The sequence below is a fragment of the Triplophysa rosa genome, linkage group LG16 (assembly GCF_024868665.1).
Source record: "Triplophysa rosa linkage group LG16, Trosa_1v2, whole genome shotgun sequence".
NCBI lineage: Eukaryota > Metazoa > Chordata > Actinopteri > Cypriniformes > Nemacheilidae > Triplophysa > Triplophysa rosa.
The window spans coordinates 2,987,273-3,012,089 of NC_079905.1; the positions used below are offsets into that span (position 1 = coordinate 2,987,273).

The 24,817-nt window shown below is 40.8% G+C and overlaps 2 protein-coding genes across 5 annotated transcripts; one reads left to right on the forward strand and one right to left on the reverse strand.

Moving 5' to 3' along the window:
- Positions 1-1,039: 1,039 nt before the first annotated feature.
- si:dkeyp-113d7.1 (uncharacterized protein LOC407709 homolog) lies at positions 1,040-16,415 on the forward strand. 4 transcript variants are annotated; one of them, XR_008964522.1, is made up of 6 exons: positions 1,040-1,661; positions 5,110-5,415; positions 6,518-6,820; positions 6,909-7,172; positions 9,941-12,126; positions 13,316-13,453. XR_008964522.1 is itself a non-coding variant. In XM_057354556.1 (2 exons), exon 2 carries the CDS (start codon positions 13,465-13,467, stop codon positions 14,935-14,937), a length of 1,473 nt encoding a protein of 490 aa, XP_057210539.1. In that variant the 5' UTR covers positions 7,284-13,086; positions 13,316-13,464; the 3' UTR covers positions 14,938-16,415. The 4 variants fall into 4 exon arrangements, 2 of the variants coding, with proteins under 2 accessions (XP_057210539.1, XP_057210538.1); XR_008964521.1 differs by having other exon boundaries at positions 1,043-1,661; positions 6,909-12,126; XM_057354556.1 differs by lacking the exons at positions 1,040-1,661; positions 5,110-5,415; positions 6,518-6,820; positions 6,909-7,172 and having other exon boundaries at positions 7,284-13,086; positions 13,316-16,415.
- A 125-nt stretch (positions 16,416-16,540) lies between these two features.
- LOC130566889 (keratin, type I cytoskeletal 50 kDa-like) lies at positions 16,541-24,364 on the reverse strand. The gene is made up of 16 exons (XM_057354707.1): positions 23,912-24,364; positions 23,725-23,807; positions 23,300-23,456; positions 22,988-23,149; positions 21,767-21,892; positions 21,476-21,550; positions 21,200-21,348; positions 20,920-21,045; positions 18,863-19,343; positions 18,676-18,758; positions 18,248-18,404; positions 17,944-18,105; positions 17,724-17,849; positions 17,550-17,624; positions 17,303-17,445; positions 16,541-16,747 (listed from the first exon to the last, which is right to left on the reverse strand). The coding sequence occupies exons 1-16, from the start codon at positions 24,347-24,349 to the stop codon at positions 16,609-16,611; spliced, it is 2,682 nt and encodes an 893-aa protein (XP_057210690.1). The 5' UTR covers positions 24,350-24,364; the 3' UTR covers positions 16,541-16,608.
- Between the last annotated feature and the right edge of the window lie 453 nt (positions 24,365-24,817).

Consider the following 24,817-nt stretch of genomic DNA (forward strand, 5'->3'; position numbering starts at 1 on the left):
TGTTCATGTTCACTGTGTACTAAATTATGTTAACAGGTACAACTTGTTATTTTAAGAAATGTATTTTAGTAGGCCAAAATGCTGAAATTACGAAAATAAACAAATGCTGTAGAATTCTTTTTATTGTTAGTTTATGTTAGCTAATGTATTTAATAAAGACCTTATTGTGTTTTAATTTTAAGAAACATTAAATGTTACTTTTACATGATATACACTATAGCGTTACAAACATGTCGCCAGCTCAGTTACCACGCGCAGACGGTACACGTTTGAATATATTATAATCTGCCATGATACTCGCACCGCCCCCTCTTAGATCATCCAATGTCTGTTTACCGTAATCACGGTACAAAACCCGCAAAAAAACCCGTTTAGCTCAGTGGCAATATGCGATTTTTACAGCATTTGCCAAGTGATTATTTGAAAATAATAAAAATATCGAATTAGAGGAACGCATGTGTCGCTTGTATAATATATATATATATATTTTTTTAATTTAAGCAAATTATTATAAAATGTGATTTACATTATTACATGAATGAAAATAGGCAGATCGTGTACGCACCACGCTCACTTTAACCTGAAAAAAAATACAAAATGTCCAAAAATAATGGTTTCCATTAAAAGTACCATTAAGAATGATCAACTACACAATTCCTTCATGTAGCCTACTGTCAGACTTGTTACATTAAGATCTAATGACGTTTAATTGGTTCCCATCCGCCAGATAAAATACCCCCACTACCAGTTGAGACCCCCAACTTCCATTATAACCATTAAATCCAGTATAAATCTGTGATGGTTTCAACGTGCTGCTCATCTGGGTTATGTGCGCGGCACTCACTAAATCCTTGGTGTTTCGAGTCAGACGTGATCACCCAAACGTGTTTTTTCGTCAATTTTAACAATCATAGGTAGTTTAGATGGTTACAGTATAGGGTTAGGGTAAAGGTTTCGTAAGACTTGAAACACCAAACATTTAGTCAAAACCAACAAGCCACGCCCACGGATCTGACTCGAAACACCAAGGATTAAGTGAGTGCATTATGTGCGCAGTATGTTTTCATAAGCTATTTGGGCCAAAATGGCGTATTGGCTGTCTGAGACACCCTTTAACGTGCTTGTGGAGCAGTCGCACTCCGTCTGCGACCTCACCAAGTGGACTACGGTACAGCATCCGAAGGGGTGTATACACACACTATGCGTTTCGAGAGAAACGTTCGCCTGTAACTGTTCGTCTCCAGGCAGTTGTTCCGCGGGACTTCTGTACATTTAACACTATTTTGGGGGTTGGGAAGAAGAAGAATGAGAGAAGTCTTCCGACGTAGCACGCGTAAACATGAACGTTGCCCTGTACATCTCGTTTTTCCAAGGTCAGCTGGAGTCCGCGCTCGAGCAGGTCGTGCAGCTCGCCGTTCAGGAAATCACCAAGACTGTCGGGGCCACTCTGAATTCGATGCTGTTGGAAACGGCCACCAAAGAGCAGGAAAATCAGCGTTTGAGGGCGACCCTTCAGTCCCGGAAGCAGGACGGTGCAGGGAAAGGCAAAAGCAATGCGTCTAAGGGAAGAAAAGAGACAAAGCAACACGCCCCCAGTCAGAGCTCTGAATGCGGCGTGCAGAGCGAAACGCTCCGGCGCGAGCAGAAAGGGCGAGCGGTCGGTAAGGCTGTTTAGGATTAAAACGTGGATTTTTAATACGCCAGCATGGAGTTTAAATGCAAAAAGATGGCTGTATGTCGCGGAGGCGCTCATATGTATTGCGCAAATGTGACGGGCTTGAAAACAAAACACCATTTTGAACGGAAGGAGGAAGTCGCATGAAACTTAGTTTGCTTTGGCTCCCGTTTATTTCGGTGACCTTATGTGGTTAGACTCCCATGTTATTCATACAATTGGCCCTGATATTAAATTAGAACCACGTGCCTTTATTAAATCGTAAAACTTATTTGTGTTAAGTTTGGTTTTGGAATAAATATGGTACAGTTTGGGTACTCGGGGTACTGGTTTAAAAAAAAAGAATTAAGGGGCTATTTTTTAAACGGGTCCAAATGCGGAAGTGTCTGCAGAGGGAGGAACGATACATTGTTTCGAGACTGAAATGACCAGTGGCTGTTTGATCCTGATGTGCACGGTTGAGGGTTGTTTGTGATATCTAGTTTTTGAAATGCAGGCCTTTGAGGACATGTATACGATGTTGTATGGCTGACTTGTTGTTTCTGTTGCCAATGGATGGATGAAGGGATGACGCTTCTGTCGTTGTGCTGCACCTTAGCGCTGCTTTTCATACTGCGGTGACGGTAGTCATGGGGAGGGAGCCCTCGCCTTGCATTTCGGCCAATGGGGGTGTTCGGAGGAAACCACGCCCATCCGGCTCTGCGGAGGTTATCCGTGGTTCGAGTTCGTCTGGGGGGGAGATTGACAACAGGCATACCATAAATGTGATACTTTTTTATGGCATGGTCTGTAACATCCAGGATGCTGGTTAGGACAGCAGTTGAATGTTTGCCAAGTTTACACAAAAAATAAAATGAATGGCTTTCTTTCTTCTGCAGAACGCAAGAGAAGATATTTTGAAGAATGTCAGTAAACAAACAGCATCACCACTGATTGACTTACACTGTATGGATACAAAATCATGTAGATATTACTCACAATATCTATGTTCCATATACAGGTTTTGAAAAACATGAGGGGGAATAACATGTATGTACTCCTTTAATTTATGTGGTTCCGGATATATTTGTTGTTGTATGGTATTGGTTGAACATCGTGCTAGCCGTACAAAGGTTGTAGCTTCTCGGGGAACACACACTGATGAAAAATAACTGAAATAATGCACAAAGTCGCTTTGGGTAATGTTTACATAAATGTAAATTTCTTATGAATTGTTAGCATTGACTCTTATTAGGGATGCACCGAAACGAAAATTCTTGGCCGAAGCCGAACATGATGTGAAACACTTGGCCAAATAATACCGAACATGGTTTTTTGCATTTCTTCTATTTATTAAGCCATTTTTTTCACTATTGCACAAACTGAATAGTCAAAATGTGCTTTTTATAATTTGTCTTGCTTTTCAATAAAATACAATACAACTTAATATAACATTGAGCAAAACAAAGTAAATTCAAACAAAAGATTGAGCCCTCTCCCTTCATGAATAGCCTATATTAATTAGGCCTATAACTGACTGCTAAAAGAATGTAACGTAAGTTACTCTGTACCCCTACAACAAAACACTTCATTAAAAAGTGTCATTCCACATTAGGCCTATAAGCTAAAAATACGAATGAACTAAAACTGTTGGATTATTATAGGCTACATTGCAAAATGATTTGAGAAAAAAAACATCCAATGCAAGCAATTCTGACTGATGCTGACTGACAACCATTTCAGTTCACGTCTCTCCTCCAAACTCCGCCCACAAAAGCTGACTGTTCTCTCAGAAGGTGCACTTGTGGGGCCCGGGATGCACACAACATACTTTTACAAGTTGTTTAGTACTGTGTGCACGCGACCACTGTATGATGTCAAAGGATGTCGCGAGAGGCGGGGCTACTGTCAGACAGCCCGCTTCCGTCTGAAGGAAAGTTACCGACCAGTAAAGACGCTTTCATTCGGAAATTTACTTCCGTGCGGCAAGTCCCGTGCTGTGTCTTTCTCTGACACTTTAAAATGCTCCACGCGCGCACACGCGGCAGTAATAAAGCACACGCGTCTCTCTCTCTCTCTCTCTCTCTCTCTCTCTCTCTCTCTCTCTCTCTCTCTCTCTCTCTCTCTGCGCTGGTTGCTGCTTGATAGTACCACGAGTCATGTTCGGTAAAATTTATTTGGCCACTTCACATATTCGGCCGAACACCGAATATTCACGGATATTCGGCGAAAATCCAACCCCCCCCAAGAAAAATATCTGTCAACATTTGTTCACCTAGTGAAATGTCTCAGTGGTTTTGTGTTCATACTATGGAAGTCAATGGGGACCAGTGTTGTTTAAAATAACTTTTTGGGTGTACAACAGACAGAACGTTGCAAGCCAATGTTGCATATTTTCAACATGACTAGGGTGACAGAATCTGTGTTTTTCACACGTCAAATAGTGCAAAGAAAACAAGTTCTGATTTACTTTTAAGCAATACAACAGTAATCTTTGTATTCTGTGTATTTAGTAAAAGTTCAAAAATTCATTTTTTTAAATGTAATAACCTTGACTGGAATGACCAGTACATCTAGAAATGCTGATTGAATGAAAATTTGGAATGATGTCTTCATTTTTTCCATACCTTATGTGTCCTATCTAATGGCACTTTATGCCTTCTATTGTTGTTAAATAAACATGTTTAGTGGTTTGATATAGTAAGTGTTGTGTGGACAGGACTGCATGCCTTACTGGCGCAGACAAATTGATAGACAAATTGTTGTCTTTCTGTGTCCTAGAAATTGCTATTGATAGCTTCCACTTCAAAATCTAGACCTGCAGCATTTTTCTTTGATTTGCTTTCAAGTCACCTCCGCCCCATCGCCATGGGAACTGCGAGATGGTTACACAATTGTTTTTGTGTCCAGAAATACAGAATTTGGGTTTTTGGAGATATCTGCTTTAAAGTTTCGTATCAGTGTTTTTGATATTCAGTTTATAAAACGCGTAATGCAGACAATGGAAATGTGTAATATATCAATTGTATTAGTATTTACTGTCAGTCTAGTGCTGGACAGAGTACGAAGCAAATGTACTTATTTTTTTCATCTGTTTTAGGGTTTAATTCAGGATGATAGTTTCAATAAGCTGTTATGTGATGTAAAACAAATCTGTTAAATTATTAGTCCTGAAGTTGATCACATCAAATGTAGTTGTTTGTTTCAACAGCCTCTTTGAATTGATTAAAATGGTCCATTCTGACGACAGACACTAGAAAAACATTCGTAGTTTCATTTTTCTTAGTGTCTTTAGATCTTGACATAATTGAGTCTTTAGCTGAATGGTGTGAATCTCAGCCAGCGGTTTCCATTTAGAGCAGCGTGTTAGAACAGAGAGTAATTTGAAAACACCGTTTGTGTCACAAGAACCTCTCATGTACAGTAAATACATGATGAAATGTGTGTTTTTTCAGGTCAGTTGAAAGCTGTTATGGAACACGTCCTGGTTTTCGCCGTTTGCGAGCTGACCAAAATAGTGCAAGACAGCTTTGACGACCTGCTCGTGGAGTTCACAGAGAAAGAACGGGAAAACCAGATACTGAAAGATCAGTTACGGGATAAAAACGTAGCGGCGGACGATGAGTTGGTCGGTGTGAAAACGAAGGATTACGACAATGACTCCGACTCTCCTAGTAGTTCCAAAGTGGAAAGGCGAGATAGCTCACAGGAGCCATTGGCCAAAAAAGGACGAGAAAAGGAGCAGACTGAAACTACCAATGGTATCAACTTTTTTCCTATATTTATATCTATTTATTTATTCATTAAGAATGTATGCAAGGTTGAATAAATGCCTTTTTTGTTCAGTGCGGGAGGAATTCACCAAGAATGAACATCACTTTAGTGCCTTTGCAAGAGCAAAAATACCCAAAAATCTGTATGTTGTATCAGCTGTGAATACCAAATATAGCTGCGGAAAAAATTAAGTTCTATTTCAGTTTTTCTGAAAATAATTTATAGGTATGTGTTAAGGGAAAATTATCGTATTTGGTTCATTCTGTGAACTAGAGGTCTGCGCGGGACTGTTTTTTTCGTCCCGCTCCCGCACGCTAAATTTTATTACGCTCCCGCTGAAAATTCACTCTATGTTCACCCGCTATCTGCTTAGAATGATTTTCATCCTGACCCGACGGATCCCGCTAAATTTAGATCACGTTTCCATATCTCACATTTAAATTTCTCCATAACAATTATAAAATACGCTATACAAAAACATATCAGTTATTTTTTATCGTCTTGTCAATATACAACATAGTTCTTACATTTGAATGTCAATACAGTAAATATAAATTAAATACATTAGGCCTAAATACAACGTCTTTCACTCAAACTATAAGCAAAATATGAATAAACGAAACCCGTTGGCTTATAGCTAGCTCGTGCAAACTGAAATCACTTTTTTTAACCAAACTATTTAACAGCCATGCAAGAAATATCCTGATGACCGTCTCCCCTCTATAAAACACGAACTCTTCTCTAAGGTGCACTCTGACGCTTGCAAATGAAACTTAAAACGGAGTAAGAACTGGTCCACGCGCGCAGCACATGCATAACACATCAGGCTCTACATGTGGTCAGTTAGAAGGATGTCGGGAGTGCGTACCCATCCAAAGACCCGCTCCCGTCCATAGTACCAGAGTTTCCGACCGCAACCGTCTTTTATCCAAAAAATGTAATCCCGCGCCGCAAGAATCCGTATAGGGTCCCGGGAGAGCCGCGGGAATGCAGACCTCTACTGCGAACTACAAACAATACTTCTCCCAAATTTCAACCTTCAAATATTGTTTCTATTTGCATTGTAGCATAATTGTTTTTACTTGACAGAACCAGACAAGCAGACCGTCATTGCTGTTGCGCAGGACTGGGTGCCGATTCTCGATAAAGTGTTCGGTCAGAAGTGGTGCAGTGACCTCTGGCAGATCAAAGAAGTCACCAGTGAGGAGGAATGCACTGCGCTGGACTCGGGTTCGATGACGGATGTGGACAGCTTGATTCGAGAGACGCTCATGCCGTCCTGCCTGGCCTCCCAGAAGAAGCTTGAGGTGGTACAGCCGCCGTGGTCGCAGACGGAAGAAATGGAAGTCCTTTCTCTGTCCACGGACACAAAAGGCATTGTCAGTTCCACAGGTATCCCGCACTGCTCCCAAGATCTTCTACTGTCACAGCGCGAAAGCACAAATAAATATTAACATTTCTATTTCTGCTTTTTCCACAGGTGACGATTCTCAAATCAGATCTTCCTCCATGTTACAAAGACTCCTGACTCTCCCGTCACAGTTGCTCGAGGGCGACGAGGAGTCCATGGATGCTGCTCCTAGTTTGGAAGTGTCCCTGGATCCGGCCGTTTCTGAAATGGCCGGAGAACCGAAGGGCGATCGGACCCCAGCGACTACAAAAAGGGAACAGAAGAATGAGGAAAAGGACGAAGATGAGGCAGACGAGGACGATGACGATGAGACGAAACAGTGGAAACACAAAGGTAGGAGGAAAGCTCATGTGTGCAAAGAGTGTGGCAGAAAGTTCAGCCGTACGCATCTTCTCAGAGCTCACCGGCTGACGCACGAGGAAACGGCAAACCGATGCTCGCAGTGAGGAAAGAGCTTCTCGCAGCCGTCAAAGCTCCAAGCTCACTTAAGGACGCACGCTGGCAAAACAATATGAGAACACGCAGAAGATAAAGAAACCAACTTTCTGCGATTTACGAAAGGAGTGAGCTTGGGTGTTGTTTGTGCGAGAGGTTTCGGATGTGAATTTGATTCTAGCCTGTCAGTCAGAATTTGCCATTTCAAATTCATTCAAAGTATTTGTGAAGGAAATAAAACATCTACATCACATTGTAGCCTTTTTGTTCACTTGAAGGTACTCTGACGTGACAGCAAAAAAACAACGATTTGTTTACCTCCATTTCAGTTTCTTTTCAGTGTAGAACAAAACAAACTCTGAAAGCAGCGTGATCATCAGAGAAGGGTTGCGCAGACCACCATTTTTCAAACAGACTACATCTGTAAATACTTCAGTAATGTCAGATGAAGCTGAATGAGAATTACAACACTCGAGCTAAGAAGGGAAAGATGATGGCCGATGCTCAAACTGTTGATGGCTCCCTTGGTGGTCTTTGTACACCCCTCTGAATGTGATCCGATGAACGATCAAAATTCACCATCGTTTCTGACAGTCTTCTGACTTTTCTTTAACATGAAATACCTCTGTTTTCAGTTCTTGTACTGGAGTTTTTAAAGAACTTGAGTTGTGTCATTCTTGAAGTTCTCTTCAACTTAACAACAAGCAGACTTGACAACAACAACCATGCGGTTTTTGGTTTGAACGTGACAATAAATATGAATTATTGTGTAATGTACAGCCGAGGTGATATCTTCATAAGGCATGAAGAAGTGGATTTGTTGAAGACACGCCAGAAAGATCAAGTTGTGACGGAGGAAATGCTTATTGCACAGAAACTTGACGTTCAGTATGATTGCCTCCGTTTGCATCCCCTTCATTGACTTTCAAAAGAGTTTGATGATGGGACATCACGCACCTGTTGTAGATATTACAGAAGTCAACTAAACCGTTGTAGCGTCTTCCTGTGCTAATCGTGCGTAGTGCTTGAATGGATGTATATAGGGGCAAACAAATGCTGGTTGTCAAATATCGTTTTCCCAATATTGGTGGTATCTGGGATTGGAACAGATTATAGAGTCTTCCTTACAGAAGGAATCCTCCAATCGACCCCTTCTCATGAACACCCTGAATCTGAAGTCTCACTCCAGAAAACAAAACGCACATTCCCATTCACAGACTCTGAAGTTTTACCAAATCTGTCAGTAATAAACATGATGGAAAAGTACAAGGTATTACTGTTACTCTCAGATCCATACCTCATCGCTGGGACCATGGTTTTTTTGGGACATCTGCAGCTTCAGGAGTTCTGGTCAAAAACGTTTACAAAAATGGGACCGGCTTATTTGTTTGCCTACTTTTTGTTCGTGTTTTTATTGGGATATAATGGAAAATGTGGCTTGTTTCGTTTGCAGCTACCTATTTCGCTATATGTCCATCCAAGAAGGTACCAAGAATATGCAACCAAAATTTTAATGAAGGGAAACATGTTTGGAGCATACAGAGTTGTGATATATGAGCTAATTGAAATGAAATCTAAACAGTTACCCAAATTTATTTTGTATTATGGTGACTTCTTAGAGATGGGTATAATGATCGTGGTTAGGGAAGCACCAATATATACATTTTGGTCGATTACCATAAGGAAGCCGATAACTGATATATTGGCCGATATACAGTTTCTTAATATTAATATATATTTTTTCTGAGCCTGAAACAAAAGGCAAAAAGTGGACAACTGCTTTTATTTTAAATTATTGACCTCAGAAAACGAGGTAACATTTCATTCTTTTCTCTGAAAATCATGTACCAAGCCCTACTTTACACTAGATAAAGATTTTAAACTTTTCTGGTATAATTGTAATGTAATAAGCAAATTATTAGCGAAAAATCAGCTGTTAGATTTTTTAACTATAAGGATAAAGCTATAACAATAACAATACAGAGGAACGATATTGTTGGAATCACTTTCATAGCTATTATTTTGTCAGCTGATCACATCCAATCAAAATCCATTCAAATTTAAAGGGCTCACGCACTTAAAATGTGAAACAACAGTGTACGAGCTTACAATAAACATAATGCTATCGACGCTAATATGATTGTCGCTATAGTTATCGTTCTCTGTGTGAACGGACCTTTACTGTTACAGTTGTCCATATGTTTGATCGATGCAGAATAGATTCCACTTGAGGATTTTAAACTATTTGATCATTACAGTTCATTACAATCAATGCTATAAGAAGGAACTGACGTGTTTAAGCGAGTTTTGTTATTTCCGCGAATACGCCCAGAGCTACTATAAGCAAATAATGAATATTTGAAGGACTTAAATTTTTGCTTGTCCCCTGTTGCAATTTAATATGGCTGTACTGTAAGTATGCCAGTATCCCATCTGTTTATGAGCATAAATACAAAGATCATCAAATAATAAGCGTAGCATGTAATAGCGCTTTGCAGTGCAGCTATTTATTTAGTTTGTATTGGTGAATGTTTGATACAGTTTCTTGTACAAACTACATTGCAACGTTGTGCAGTACGTAGTGCAGTTCTCCACAAGCCTGAAAAAAAATCATTTGTGTGTATGTGTGTGTATCTGAGGTCACTGGGCTTCCTTTTTGTTCACAGACTTGCTTTGATATCATGAAGGATTTTATCATTTCGGAACAAGAGGAGCAACTGTCTGCAACACTTTGTCAAATGTTACGACCTTCTTTAATGCAGTCATTTGCCCAGATAACTGCATTGTTTTATCATCACAAACTACTTGAGCATTTTGGTGTTTTGTTATGTTATGCAGGTTAACTGTTTTTCAGCTTTTTTATATTGGTTTAAGAAATGTTGATGTACGTGGTAATAAATCGTAACCAACCAATTGGATCAGCTCTTTTCCATGGATCATGGTTGGCAGGTGTCTTATTTTACAACATGGTAGCACTTAATGGATTATATAGCAGAACATCTGACCAAAAAATGCCAAGTATTACTATGTACCATTGTTTTTTCTTTTTTTTGAGTTTGATATATGTGACCCTGGACAACAAAACCAGTCTTATGGGTCAATTTTTCAAAATTGAGATTTTTACATAATCTGAAAGCTGAATAAATAAACGTTCTATAGATATATGAGTTGTTAGAATAGGACAATATCTGGCTGAGATACAACCGTTTAAAACTCTGGAATCTGAGAGAGCAAAAAAATCAAAATATTAAGAAAATTGCCTTTGAAGTTGTTAATCAGGGGCACTGTGGCAGACCATCCACTCACAAAAATAAAGTTTTTATATATTTAAGGTAGGAAATTTACAAAATATCTTCATGGAACATGATCTTTACTTAATATCCTAATGATTTTTGGCATAAAAGAAAAATCAATAATATTGACCCACACAATGTATTTTTGTCTTATACTAAAAATGTTCCCGTGCTACTTAAGACTGGTTTTGTGATCCAGGGTCACATATATGTTGCACTGTTCCTTCACACATCCATACCTCAGTGTTGTTTGTAAGCATTATTACCTCAGAACTCGTTCTGGTTTGATCATATTTACTTTTTCATTTTGCTGTTGAGAAGATTTGTAACATTGATTTTGGCAGGGTATGAATGAGAGCTGACTACATTTCTGATTCAAGTACGGCAACAACCACAATTATAGAAAATCTTACTAAACCTTTTCTTTTCACGTCACGTAAAATATTTGGTCAATGTTCCAAATTTGTTACGATGGAATTCTGTGTATTTGTTTCAATGGTTTAGATTTTTTTTAAGTTTTGAGGATAGTTACAACCAGCATTTAATTGCTACTTTTCCAAGAAATTGTTTTATCCTTTACTGAAATATCTTTTAATGTGACTGAAAGTAAATGTAAATTTGAATTATGGCAATACATTAAACGTTGGAAACTGCATTGATTACATCCTTAGTCGTTTATTATTCTGAGCTCTCATGTTTGTAAGAGCAAATCCTATAGATATCCAATAATATAAGAAAACAAAAATCATGTTTTTTATTATGTTTTCATTGTTTTCATTCAAACAAACCAACTGCAGTTTGATTGATATCAATTGGAATGAACAATAAAAAACATGATATATCATATATAAATAGTAGGCCTATTAAATGCATGAAATTGATATATTTAACTTTGTGTTAGAAAGATAAAGCAAAGGATGCATGAAAGATTTCATCTATTGTTACAATCAATTGTTCTATGTAACGGAATGCAAATCTCTTCACTGATCAAATCGTGCAATACATTTTCCCGTCAAAACAACTCTGGACTGGCCGAGCATGCTCTACTCCTCTAGTACTCGAGCTTTTACAACGGAAAGAAACTGCTGATGTTGTTCTTTCACTGGATGTTGTTGATGTTTGTGCACATTAAACGGGCCACAGGAGAGAACGGACGCGCATCTGGTTGCACAAAGCCGTGCACATTAACTTGTGCAGATGTTGACACGCGTATTAACTACACAGGACGTGCTTACCCCGAAATCCGATCATGCACACACGCAAAAACACGCGTACATTTGTCGGAAGTAGACAAAGTAGCTGTTCGGTAAACGGTACAGCTGCGCGCGCATTTACATTCTCGCGACGGAAGTGCAACGGCTGAAACCCGGAGGAAAGCGACAACTGAGCGAAAACGAAGCGGAATTAGTCAATGATAGAGGGAGGAGAGAGAGAAATTGAGTGTGTGCGACTGGGAGGCTGCTGGACGCAGGGCCGAGGTGGACGTGGCGGGTCCGGCAGGAGTTTGAAGCGGCGCGTTGACGGCCCATAAAAAAAGCGATGCACCGAAAAAACGTCAGGTAAAATCGCACCAGCCTAGTTTTTATTCGCGTTTTGCCATTTTCATCTCCCCCCTCCTCCCGTATCGCCGATGAGAGCGTGCACGAGCCGCACAAGTCATGCAAGTCAATCCGCGCGCTCCTCTATCGCACCGAGCGCCTTTGCATTGTTATGCAAAGATGAAAGAGTCGACGTTTGCGTGCAAAAGTTGCAGCTGGAAAAGCGGTGCACAACTTTCCCTCGTCGCCTCGCTCGCATAGCTGATGTTCAGCTATAAACAAGATGGCCACTGGCTCGCACGCTGAAGCTGTGGCATTTTCACCCTCCTGCCTTTGTATGTTCTTCATCACCGCCGCTGGAAACGCAGAAACGCGCGACGCATGCCGATATAGAACCGCTGTTCGCGACGCGTTCCGCGCTTGTTGCACGCGTACGCCGTTTCCAGACGTCTTGCGTTAAACGGCTCTCATGCGTGGAAAAAAATAGCGAAAGATTTATTGTGCGCAAAACGCCGCCGGATTCAAGACGGGCGGAGGAAAAGTAGGTGATGCGTGGCGAACTAGCAAACCTACCGCGGAGAGTTGCTTCGGGATTCGGTTTAAAATCTCTTTAGCGTTGTTTTACAAAATGCTTGTAACGTTTAAAGTTTTTGTGCTTTTATCGCTGTTTTGTACTTTAAGGCTATCCGCGCGCGCATTTAGTAGAAATGACGTGAACGTTGCGATTACTATCATCGTCATTTCATTCCGTTATGTCAGAAAGCTTTGACGTGTAGATTTGAACGCCTGATGTAGCTCATGCATGTAGGATGTGGTAAAGCTTCTATCATGGTTTTGCAAAGCAAAAACTGGTCGAATCGTGTCAACTAAATATTATGTTTTGCATGAACAGTTTTGTCGCGTGCATTTGGAAAGAATTGATAACGTCAATAAAGTTTATTTGCTGGGCATAAAGTTTGAGAGTAAACTGAATTTTGACAGGTAAGTGTGCTTTCATTGTTGTACAGGAGAGTAGATGTGTAAGACTTTATAAATGTATGTTATATGATGAAGATTAACCATATTTATAGATTAACCATAATATCTGTTGTTACTTCACTTTTTCTGAAATACAATCATGGTTAATTTTTCGACGGGTTTGCGAAATGATTTTAAATGAGTTTAAAGGCTGAATAATAATTGGTCTTGTCTCTGTTTATTTTCTGACCAGGCGCCAGGGGAGTCGTTGCCGTTCCTAACCCAGGCGAGAGGTTACAGTGGGCGCCAGTGGCGAACCCCTTCCACGTTTGCCTCGGTGAAAGTAAGATATAATACTCATAACGGATACGTTTACTGCTCGGTGGACTCGCTTCCACCAGGATGGCAGAGCTGGAGACAGAATGCATCACTTTAGGACTAAATAGCCTAGTGTCGGAATGCGGCTCTCCGCCCCTCGACACGTTGCAAGCGGAGTGTGCCACGCCCACGCTGACCATGCTGTCGTCAGAATGTAGCACTCCCACCCTCAGCTCGCTGGCCTCCGATATAGTGGAGCCCATGGCCATGCTGCCGTTCGTGAAAAGCGAGCCCGACCTCGACCCCATCTGCACGGTGGACCTGTCCGTCATCCAGCCGCTGAGCACGGCCGAGCTGGGCTCCGAGCAGATCAAGATGGAGATCAGCGGCCTGGACTACATCAAGTCCGAGCACCACGACCTCCATTCCTTCCACGGTACGGAGCTGGACTCCTACAAGTCACACTACGAACCCAGTCTGGTGTTCGACTACATCACCCACGTCTCCGACAGCCTGGAGTACATCAAGTCGGAGCAGCACTCGGACCTGCAGAGCTACTACGCCACGGAGCTCGGCGCCATCAAAACCGAGTACGAACCCATCCTCATGTCCAGCCACATCAAGACGGAGATGAACGGTCTGGAATCCATCCACATGGCGGAGTTGCGAACCGAGCTGAACAAACTCCGACCCGACACCGTCATGGACGGCATGGGCAAACTAGACTCGGACTTTCCCTCGGGAAATCTTTACGAACTGACGCCCGTCGCGCACAACCACACCAGCACAAAAGGCCACGCGCCGACTCCACGCAAACCTCGCAACCTCACGGGCGAGAAGCCGTTCTCCTGCACTCAGTGCAGCAAGAACTTCAGTACTTTGGGCAACCTGAAGACTCACCAGCGCATCCACACGGGCGAGAGACCGTACACCTGCTCCCAGTGCGGTAAGAGCTTCGGTCAGGCCGGCAACTTGAAGCGGCACCAGCTGATCCACACGGGCCAAAAGCCTTACACCTGCGCGCACTGCCCCAAGGGTTTCACCAAAGCGGACGACCTCCGCTCGCACCAGCGGCTGCACACGGGCGAGAAGCCATTCGCTTGCGCCGAGTGCGGCAAAAGCTTCGGTCAGACCAAGGAACTCAAAGCCCACCAGCTGAGCCACACGGGAGAGCGGCCGTACTGTTGCTCGCTCTGCGGTAAGAGCTTTACGAAAGAGACCAGTTACCGCCATCACCAGCAAATACACACAGGCGAGAAGCCCTTTACCTGCTCGCAGTGTGGCAAATCGTTCAGCAATCCAGGGGTCCTCAAAACGCACGAGAAGATCCATTCCGGTGAGCGGCCGTTCGGCTGCACCCAGTGCGGCAAAAGCTTCGGCCGCCTGGGACACCTTAAAGCGCACCAGCAGATTCACACGGGCGAACGGCCGTTTACCTGCCAGCAGTGTGGCAAGAATTTCAGCCAGTCAGGTCACCTCAGAGCACACGAGCAAATTCACAAACGGGAAAAACCCGATCTCAGCAGCGGCAGCAGTCTTAGCAACGACAGCAGCTAAACACCTCATTTTACGTCTCAAAGTATTACTCTTTTCTTTCTTTATTCTTTTCTTTTGTTTTGTTTTTATAAAAGCTACAGTATATATAAATATATTATAAAATATATATGTTTCATTATGTTTTCGTCTCTTTTCTTAATATCTTTTTTGGGTACAGTTTTGTGACTGAAGTCTCTATGTTTGAGGTCACAGAGAGTCTTTGTATCTGATCTGTGTTGTAGTCAGTGACGTTCTAGTTTCTTTCCTCCAGTATAAAATACTCCGTGTACACGTTTATTGGTAATATGTAATTCTTAAACCATGTACTGGAATGAATTATTAAAGAAACTAATGGAAAAAATCTGCCGTTTAGCGTTCGTCCTTAATTCAAGTATGATTTTTTTACTTTAAATAATCTCAGTTGCTGTTCAAGTGTTTTATGGTGTTAAATTCATTGCACTTTTGTCTCACCGTGTGTTTTTGAGTGTAGAGATGATTCTGTAGCTCTGGTGATGTTGCTCATGCAGTGGTTGAGACAGTGATGCTTGGGAGACACACATTGGCTCTCAATCGAATTTACTTTACAAATTAAATGTTTTAATTTACAGAGATGCTAAGAGACAAAAGTTCATCAGTTGGCATTTGTGGTGTTTTTGTATTGGAAACAGTTTATATTAAACTAAATTGAACACAAATGGGTGTGATTGTGATGTATAAATCTAAATACAATCGTTTAATCTCGATGTTTAAAAGACAATTGGAAAGATTTGGAGTGCTTTAAAATGTTCTTTTATTAATTTCCATGCATATGGATTTGTTTAAGGTGTCAGTTTGAATGTACATCTTATGTGGTCCATCCTTCACATTTTTTCTCCAGCAGAAAGTTCCAGGCGTTTAAAGGAAAAAAAAACATATTTGTTTAGTTTACTAAATGTGTTTTTGAAAACTGCGTAGTCACCTGGATGATCGAGCGATGCTTTGCATGGATTTGCAGGATTTCTCTTCCTAAAATCAATTGTAAGTCTTCATTCTAAATCCTAAATGTCTTTTGTGGGGCACAATGTTCTTATTTTCTACTAGAGATTTCTTTTTTTAACCAACAGAGGTCACTGGTGGCTCTTTTCTGGAGGTTTGTCACCATATTTCATCTGTCCTAGTTTTTCAAAGCTCAGATGATCTGATGCCTTTACAGTTTTATCTCAAATGAACCAGTAGACACATTTTGTTTGTTTCAGCTTTAGCAACTATAGGAGTTAAAGAGAAGTCTTTCATCGTGTATTCACCCTCATTTCGTTTTAAATGTGTGACTTTCCCTCTTCCCCAGAACACAAAAGATGAAATTTGGTTGATTTCCATTGTATAGACACAGAACACAAATATTGTCATGAGTCATGAACAGATTTTGAACTGCATAAGGTTCGAATTTGTATTTTCTTGATCACTGTGGCATGAAGCCACTCTGTGGTTCGTTTGCGTAGTTGTATCTTAGAAAGTGGACACGTAGAATCAATGCTAAATCAAGATGCGCTTTTTAACATTATATTTTCAAATTCCCTGTATATAATTTTGCACATTTGAATGTGATCTCGCTTTGGAGACGTGTCAAAAATGAATTCCTGCAGAAGAGAATTGAGAATGTTACTTTATTGAGTGTTTGTTCAAACCATGACCAAAACCAGACGTTACATCTGATCAGTTTATGCGTGAGCTAGAAAAGCTTGAGGCACTGGAAGAGGAGACCACCTTCCCATCCACCACCTCTTCCATCACAGTGATGACCTTCGTCCTTGAGGTGGTAGAGGAAGTGGAGCTTGTTGTTGTTGTTTTGACCCTGCAGAAGAAAAAAACAAATACTTGTATTTTGTACACGTTCAATGTGTTTCTTTGGTACTGTTTATTATTCTAAATGTTTTTTCTTTAGTTGAGCATGGCACTAGCAACATCAAGGTCGTGAGTTTGATTCCCTACATCTTAAATGCAGTATAAGTAGCTTTGCATAGATATTTGGTGGGTGCTTTTTTTAAGCGTATGTTTATCAGTATTTGTGTCCCGTGAGAATCAAACCCACACTTGATGCTTTCCAACTAGGCTGTACACCACTTCGCAAGACGAAAACACAGGTCCAGTTATTTGTATTATTATTATTATTATTAAATCTCGCATATACAGTGAAATCTTAAAGATATTTGTTTAACCTTTTTTATTTGATTATAATTGTTTTTTCAAGCATTTGTGTAGTGTTAAAACACTGAAACACAAAGTTCTTCTGGACAAGCGTTGGACTCTTCCGAAGTGGTCAATAGGAATATATTAACCCACCTTCAGCCCTATCAGATGGACCAAAAATAATAGAAAATAAACAGAAATCCACAGCTGCGAGACTTACGCGGCTTCTCCGTCCAGCAGTCTTCTGTATTCTGCGATCTCCATCTCCAGTCTGGCCTTGATGTCCAACAGGATCTGATATTCCTGACTCTGACGATCGTAATCCACCCGGATCTGTGTGATCTGATCCTCTAGGAAGGCTACCTATGAGCACAACACTTTCTTCAGGTACAAAGGCTGTCTTATTACTCAAATTCTATTGTATCCAACGTGCTCTTTATTTGAACGTAAATTGTGGAACTACTCGCCTGGCTTTGGAAGCCACTGAGCTTCAAGGAATACCGAGACTTTGTTTCGGTCAATGTGGCCTCCAAGGACGATTTCTAGATGAATTGGATCATGCAATGTCAGAATTATACTAGTTAATGGCAAAAATACACTGCATGTATTGGAACAAAATTGAAGGAATTCACATTACTAACCAAAGCCAAGAGGGCCTGAAGTTCGACTTCCAGAGCCTGCACTTTGGATTTGAGCGTGTTTATTTCAGAGCGAGATGATTTCAGATCTGTAGTGCTGGTCACAACCTCCACGTTTAGAGTTTCTGTCTGCAATAAAAGCAGAGAATGGTGTTATTTGAAACGAGAGCTGCCTCCAATCTGATGTTAAAAGTATTCGGTATGCTTTGATATTTTCTCTCACCTTTGTCTTGAACCACTGATCAAGTTCTCTTTGGTTCTTCGCAGTAACCGCTTCATAGTGCTCCCGAAGTTCAGCCAGCACCTTAGTGAGATCTTCTTGTTGAGGAGCATCGACCTCCACGTTAACCTCACCGCTCATCTGAGTGCGCGCGGCCAGGAGATCCTAAACACGAATTGGTAAGTCTAATGTGACCTCATTGATAAACATTCAAACTTCAACTAGTATAATGGATTTATTGAGGCAGAACTTGTTTTCATTTTGCTCACATCCCACAAGTTGCACCACACCCCAGAAGCATCATTACCTCCTCGTGATTCTTCTTCATAAACACCAGCTCCTCCTTCAGCCCTTCGATCTGCATGGAGAGGTCCTTGCCGGTCATGTCGAGATCTTCAAGCACCCGTTTAAGCCCGATAATGTCAGCCTCCACAGACTGACGCATGGCATGCTCGGCCTCATATCTGTCAGATAGCAACATGTTCATAGTGAGAACAATAATCAATTTATTCGCCCTCATGTCATTGAAAACCTGTATGTAATGTGACCGTTTCTTCTGCAGAACACATAAGAAGATATTTCGAGAAATGTCTCTATGGTTTTGTGTTCGTACAATGCAAGTCAAAGGGGGACAATGATTTTGCTCATGGGCATTCTTCAAAATATGTGTTCCGCAGAAGAAAGTCAGACATACACGTTTGGGAAGACATGGTTGAATCTGCCCAATGGACTTACTTCATTTTGAAATCATTTATTGCCAAGCTTGTATTGTCAATGCTGAGATGTATTCCACCCTTCAGATGAATTTCTTCCATGATCTGGACATAACCGTAAGAAATAAAACACAAATGACCTCCCCTCTTGTTTCAGAAATGTAAATCCTGCACTGACATCATATGGAGGTCTATCAAAGCCAGCATACCTTCTCTTGCAGATCCTTTATAGTGGCATAATATGCACTATAGTCACGAGAAGACGGGGTCGCTTTGCTGTCCAAAAACTGTTGAATCTTTAGTTCCAGATCAGCGTTGGCTTTCTCCAGGGCACGCACCTTGGTCAGGTAGGAAGCCAGGCGGTCGTTGAGGCTCTGCATGGTGCCTTTCTCATTTCCAATGATGTTGGTGTCATCGGACATGTCAAACCCCCCCGAAGAGGCCGTGGAGATACGAATGCCCGAACCTCCAGCTCCTCCATATACGCTGCCGGATCTCGCTGTGCTCATACGGCTGCTTGACACGGACATGCGACTGGAACGACTCGAGTTCACGATTGAGCCACCAGAGGACATGTAGCTGGTGCTGCGTGAATAACTGGAAGCCATGTTGACCTTCTGTGTATCAACGTCTGCTCTGACAGGATAGTAACTTATGCGAAGAAACAAAAAAGTCCAGCGTCTTTTATAGTGTGAATGTCAATGAAGACACAATACCTGGAATGTCACGCATGCCATCTTACCGCTTTGGATGGAAGTTCTCCAACCATTAATATTGTGACGGTCACACCTAGTGTGATTCTGTTTGGAAAAACAACTAGTGCACGTGTTCGAGTGAATCATTTTAGAAATCATTTTCTTACGTCTTTTGTTTCTAGTAAACGTTTCAAAAACATTCTTAAAAAGAATATTAACCTCTCTTACAGAAAAACCACATGCATTTCACGTGGAATCCAATGGGCTTTTACATGGGATTCATAGTAAAATATGATCGAAAAGTGGCTTTTCTGTAAGAGCAGGGAGGCAAAATAGCATAAAAAGAAAGAATTTTTTTCATATTTTATGGGTATATTTTTTAAAGCATGTTGTTAGATTGACATATAATTTGGTTAGTTAAAAACACAATTTTGCTTTTAATATAACTTATTAATAACTTAAGCTATTAAACGTGTTTTCCTGGAAACAAATACTTATTACAAAGTTTTCTTTTTAGATGCACATGAATTTAAATATAATGTCAGGGAAAGAGTTATTCAGACGATTCTCCTTTTCTTTCTTCGCGCCGACCAATTAGCAAAACTTTCATTTCAATACATTCGTTTGAATTTGTTGTCTTGGTGTCATTGCTACAGTTTCTCAATGCCTGCAACTCGACGTTTTGTGTGCAGAAATGCTAAACAAAAGCGTAGACGATCCAGTATCGCAACAAAACACAAAAAGAGATGCAGTGTGGGTTTGAAGACCGGATCCATCAGTGACATTTCAACAGTTTATATTCAACAGCATGGTTCATAGCCACCACCTCATAAGCGCAGAACAAAGAAAGCTAAATCTCCTTACTGACCCAACTACGTTTCTCTCGTGGGCTGGGCCGGCCTGGAAACATCTTGGCAATTGATGTGTTTGACAGCCGTGGTTTCTGTATGTACTGCAGGGTGAGGTTATTCGCAAAGCAGGTTCATCAGAACTAGAAACCAGATTTTGTCGCATGTCATCATAGAATTATGTGAAAGAGTCTTGTGTCACACTTAAACCAGCATGGCAGGTGTGATTTGTCTTTTAAAAATAAAGGCGAATAGAAGGGATTCTTCCATAGAAGCACCACTTTTTGGTTCTCCGAGTAATCTCAGTATTTTTTAAAACATTTATTTTTTATCTTTTGTGGAACCATACACCATGTCAAAGATCATTTTAGCAACTGAAATTGCATGAGATAAGCAACTGGGACCAAAAGAGAATCAGTATGATTTATTTTATTGCTTTATTGATTCAGTATGCTTACATTTTTTGTATGCACTCTTATCCAGAGTGTGTTCCAATGGATTCAAACCCACAACAACGCTTTCAATAACTCAATGTTTGGACATGCAATGGACTTTATATAATATCATACATTTCCTGTACCACAAATGACCCAATCACACATTTGTTTATTTCTTTTATTGTTCCATATGCTCAAAGATAACCACCACATTTCGCAACACGAGAAGAGCTCCAGTTGCATCTCTTCCGGGCAATGTCAGTCCGATGACATTGGTCAGCTTTACTCCACAAGAGATGTTGAAGAAGAGGAGACCACTTTCCCATCAACCACTTCTTCCACAATAGTGATCACGGCTGTTTTGGTGGTGGTGGTGCTTACAGAGCTGGAAGAGTCAGCTGAGATTGTCAAGCTGCCAGGAGAGAATCACCAAACGAGTAAGATCGGCTTTCACAGAATCCCAAACTAATGTGACCATTCACGTGCATATGAATAATCGTATATACACCAAACGCACATAACACGATACAGAAAGTCAATATATGTAAATATCATGTTTGATTTACCTGCCACTAGCTTCTGCGTCCAGCAGTCTTCTGTATTCGGCGATCTCCAACTCCAGTCTGGTCTTGATGTCCAGGAGCATCTGGTACTCTTGACTTTGACGTTCAAGATCAGATCTGAGTTGAACTAATTGGGCTTCCATTTCACCCACCTGCAGGCTCCAGGGGAGATATTTTCAGGCTTAACACAAGTCTTTTAGAGGTCATATGAGGATACATATACTGTGCATTACAGATATTTGTCTGTAAAATTGATGCCCTGTTTTTCACAGCTCTCACCTGTGCCTGGTAGCCGGACAGCCTCATGCTGTAGCGATTCTGAGTCTCTAACAAGGTGTTTTCCAAGGAGGATTTCTGTGAGATATTTTGATAATGTTTTCTGTTAACTTTCGGTTAAAAGCACAATGCTAAAAACATGTCAGTTGTAAAAGGTTAGATTTGGAAAGAATCGTGTTTGAAAGATGTGTTTGAACCATCTTTGATGTGATATTAGTAATGTAACAAAATCTTTCATTTTAATCTGAATTTTTTGTAATTGTGGCTTAAATGTCAAAATACTTTTACTCTTACCATGGACAGGGCAGATTGTAGCTCTATCTGCAGAGACTGCTCTGTGCTCTTGACTGTGTTGATTTCAGTTTTGGAGGTCTGTAAGGTCTCAGTGCTTACCGCTACCTCTTGTTTCACGGTCTCAGACTGCAAAAAAGTGTCAACCCATATAATTGCTTAGTTTAATATACATTTATCCTACACATGTGTAATATAAACACATAACAGCTGCGCTAATCCTAAAAGACTTTTTGTAAAATCTGAGACATTATGCAAAGAAAATATATTTTCCTATACATAAAGGGGTGGTTTCCCGGACAGGGATTAGTTTAAACCAGGACTAGGCCTTAGTTAAATTAGGATTTTTAAATTGTTTTCAAAAACATACTTTACAAAAAAACATGCATCTTGAGACAAATCAATCACACTGACATATTTTAAATTATGTCAGTGCAAGTAGTTTTCGATCAAGACACCTCTAACATAATCTGGGGTTAATCTTAAACCCTGTCCGGGAAACCGCCCCTAAATGTCAATATATAAAATCATATCATGTATATTTGAAAATGTACAGAATAATACAAAGTTAATATATTGCTTTATATTGTATACGGAATTTCCGCTTTTCCTATGTTGAAAAATATAGACGGTTTCATCGGACGCGCGCGCGCCTGACCCACAGTTAACTTCCGGTTTGTGTTTAGATTGTCTAATAATATAACTATCATATTTAATTTGTCAATATTAATTTGTACTTTTATTTTACTGTATAATAAATGTATTAAATAAACAATTTGTTGAATTTTGTTGTATGTTCAGTTTATTAAATAATCAGTTTGTTGAATAGTTCCTGTAGTTTTGACGCATTTAAAGAAACCAATGTATGGTACATTGACATCCAGCGGTTGAGTTTGGTATCACAGTCTACATGAAAAATATTGGAGGGTTTAGCCAAGTAAACGGTTCTTTTCGGTTTCTTTTGATCGTTATCAGAAATCATCTACAGGCACTCTATTGTTTGTGAATGTATAGCGGAAATTAAATTGGGGTCCCAAAAGTGCGCATGCGCAGTAACGTTTGTTTATGTTAAGATGAAACCGTCTGGTTCCAATTTGGAAATGTAATATTTAAGGTTCCATCATATTTCCCAATATATTTTTGTTTCATGATATATCTTTGATGAATGATGTTTTGAATACATTTTTGAATTAGGCTCCTGGGTGTATTAAGGACTAAACCAACCTTCTCCTGGAACCAGCCTTCAAGTGCTCTCTGGCTCTTGGACACGACAGCCTCGTAGTGCTCACGCATTTCAGCCAGAATTTTGTTGAGGTCTTCTTGAGGCGCTGCATTGACCTCCACATTGACCTGTCCACACATCTGATCAGGCACCGTCAAGAGTTCCTGAACAAACATAAAGTATGACTTACTTTTGACATGCAGGTTCGCCGTATTTAAACCTGTTGACAACATTTCATTTGTTGCGTTGGTACTTGCTTTACTAAGTTATGTTGAACTCCTTCTGACAGCGTGAAGCGTTTTGAAATGACTTGCCTCCTCGTGGTTCTTCTTCATGTACGTCATCTCTTCGTTGAGGCTTTCGATCTGCAGGTTGAGGTCTTTCTGACCCATGTTGAGCTCACTGAGAACGTTCTTCAGTCCTGCGATATCTCCCTCCACAGACTGACGCATGGTCAGCTCATTCTCATACCTGTCAAACACAAACGCTCATTTAGTCCTGCCTCTCAGAACAGTACAAAGAGAGCAACTTTTATTTTGCCCTACAATTTTAAGGAATGTATTATTTTAGGTGTTGTGTCTCTCTCTATTAAGTTTTTTGTCACCCTTGTTCTCATTTAAAATATTCTCATTCTTATCGTAAGTGACATTTTTTTATCCCATTAAAATGTTCTTTCTTTTATCTTTCAAGTTCTATCTTTTATATCCTAGGCTGAAAAAGCAAACAAAAATATAATCACTTCATTCTGAAGTCATCTGCAGCCAAGCTGGCATTGTCAATACTGAGGTGAACCGCGTTCTTAAGCTCTACAGCATCCGAAATCTGACAGCAAAACAGAATAAGGTCAGAAATAACATTTTAGATCTTTACGTCTTTATGGAATATAAGATGCTTTTATTGTCAATTAAAGTTATTATTAAACTTACTTTAGCATGAAGTTCACTGATAGTAGCCAAGAAGGCCGAGTAGTCACGACCGGTGCCAGAAGGTGCAAGCCTGTTGTCCAGGAACTGATGGATCTTCAGCTCAAGGTCAGCGTTAGCCTTTTCGAGGGTGCGCACCTTCTCCAGGTAAGCAGCCAGACGGTCGTTGAGATTCTGCATGGCGAACTTCTCATTCCCGATGACGCTTTCATCATCTCCAGACACGCCAGAACCGAATCCAAAGCCGCCTCCTGATCCGTAACCGCTTCCAGAACCTCCTGTGGCCGCTGAGCCAGAAGCGCTGGAGATGCGGACCCCTGAACCTCCTGCTCCTCCGTACACGCTGCCAGCCCTTATGGCGCTGATGCGGCCACCCCCTACACCTGAAGAGGAGAGTCGGGAGGACCTGCTGAAGCTGCCGCTGGAGAAGGTGGAAGCCATGGTGGTTGGTTGTCTTACTCTGCTCTGTTTGGAGAGTGAGTACAGAAGAGCGACTCGGGGCCCTTTTATATGTTTGGTATGGGGACTGAAGCTCTGTGTTTGATAGGGAATGACATGTTGACCTTATTTTCACTGACAGCTTGGAATTATGTCATGTTTTATTACTTGAACTGAAAGGTGACGCCAAGCAGAAAATTTGGATGATTGATTGACCCCTCAAGTAAGTAATCTTGTATCCCACTCCCAAGCTTGTCTCTTAAAGCAGCAGCTCTGTACATGTTTAGATATGTGTGGACTGTCAATCTTTTTCTTTTACTCAACATCTCACAGTCTCGAACTTGCAAGACCACTACTCTTGGCTGTTAGCTTGTTTATTTTCTCAGAAAGTTAACTAGGAATATATCAATCTGACTCGAAATGAATTTGAACAAGTTTAATCACACATGATGTACATGTAACTGTGATGGA

Excerpts from the sequence above, each read along its gene's own strand:
- si:dkeyp-113d7.1 (XM_057354556.1), top strand. The coding sequence starts at position 13,465 with ATGGCAGAGCTGGAGACAGAATGCATCACTTTAGGACTAAATAGCCTA.
- LOC130566889 (XM_057354707.1), bottom strand. The coding sequence starts at position 24,349 with ATGGCTTCCACCTTCTCCAGCGGCAGCTTCAGCAGGTCCTCCCGACTC. Across the intron at positions 17,850-17,943 it reads ATCAGTGGTTCAAGACAAAG|ACAGAAACTCTAAACGTGGA; the intron begins GTGAGAGAAAAT and ends CTTTTATTGCAG. Across the intron at positions 17,446-17,549 it reads TCAGTGGCTTCCAAAGCCAG|GTAGCCTTCCTAGAGGATCA; the intron begins GCGAGTAGTTCC and ends TTGTGCTCATAG.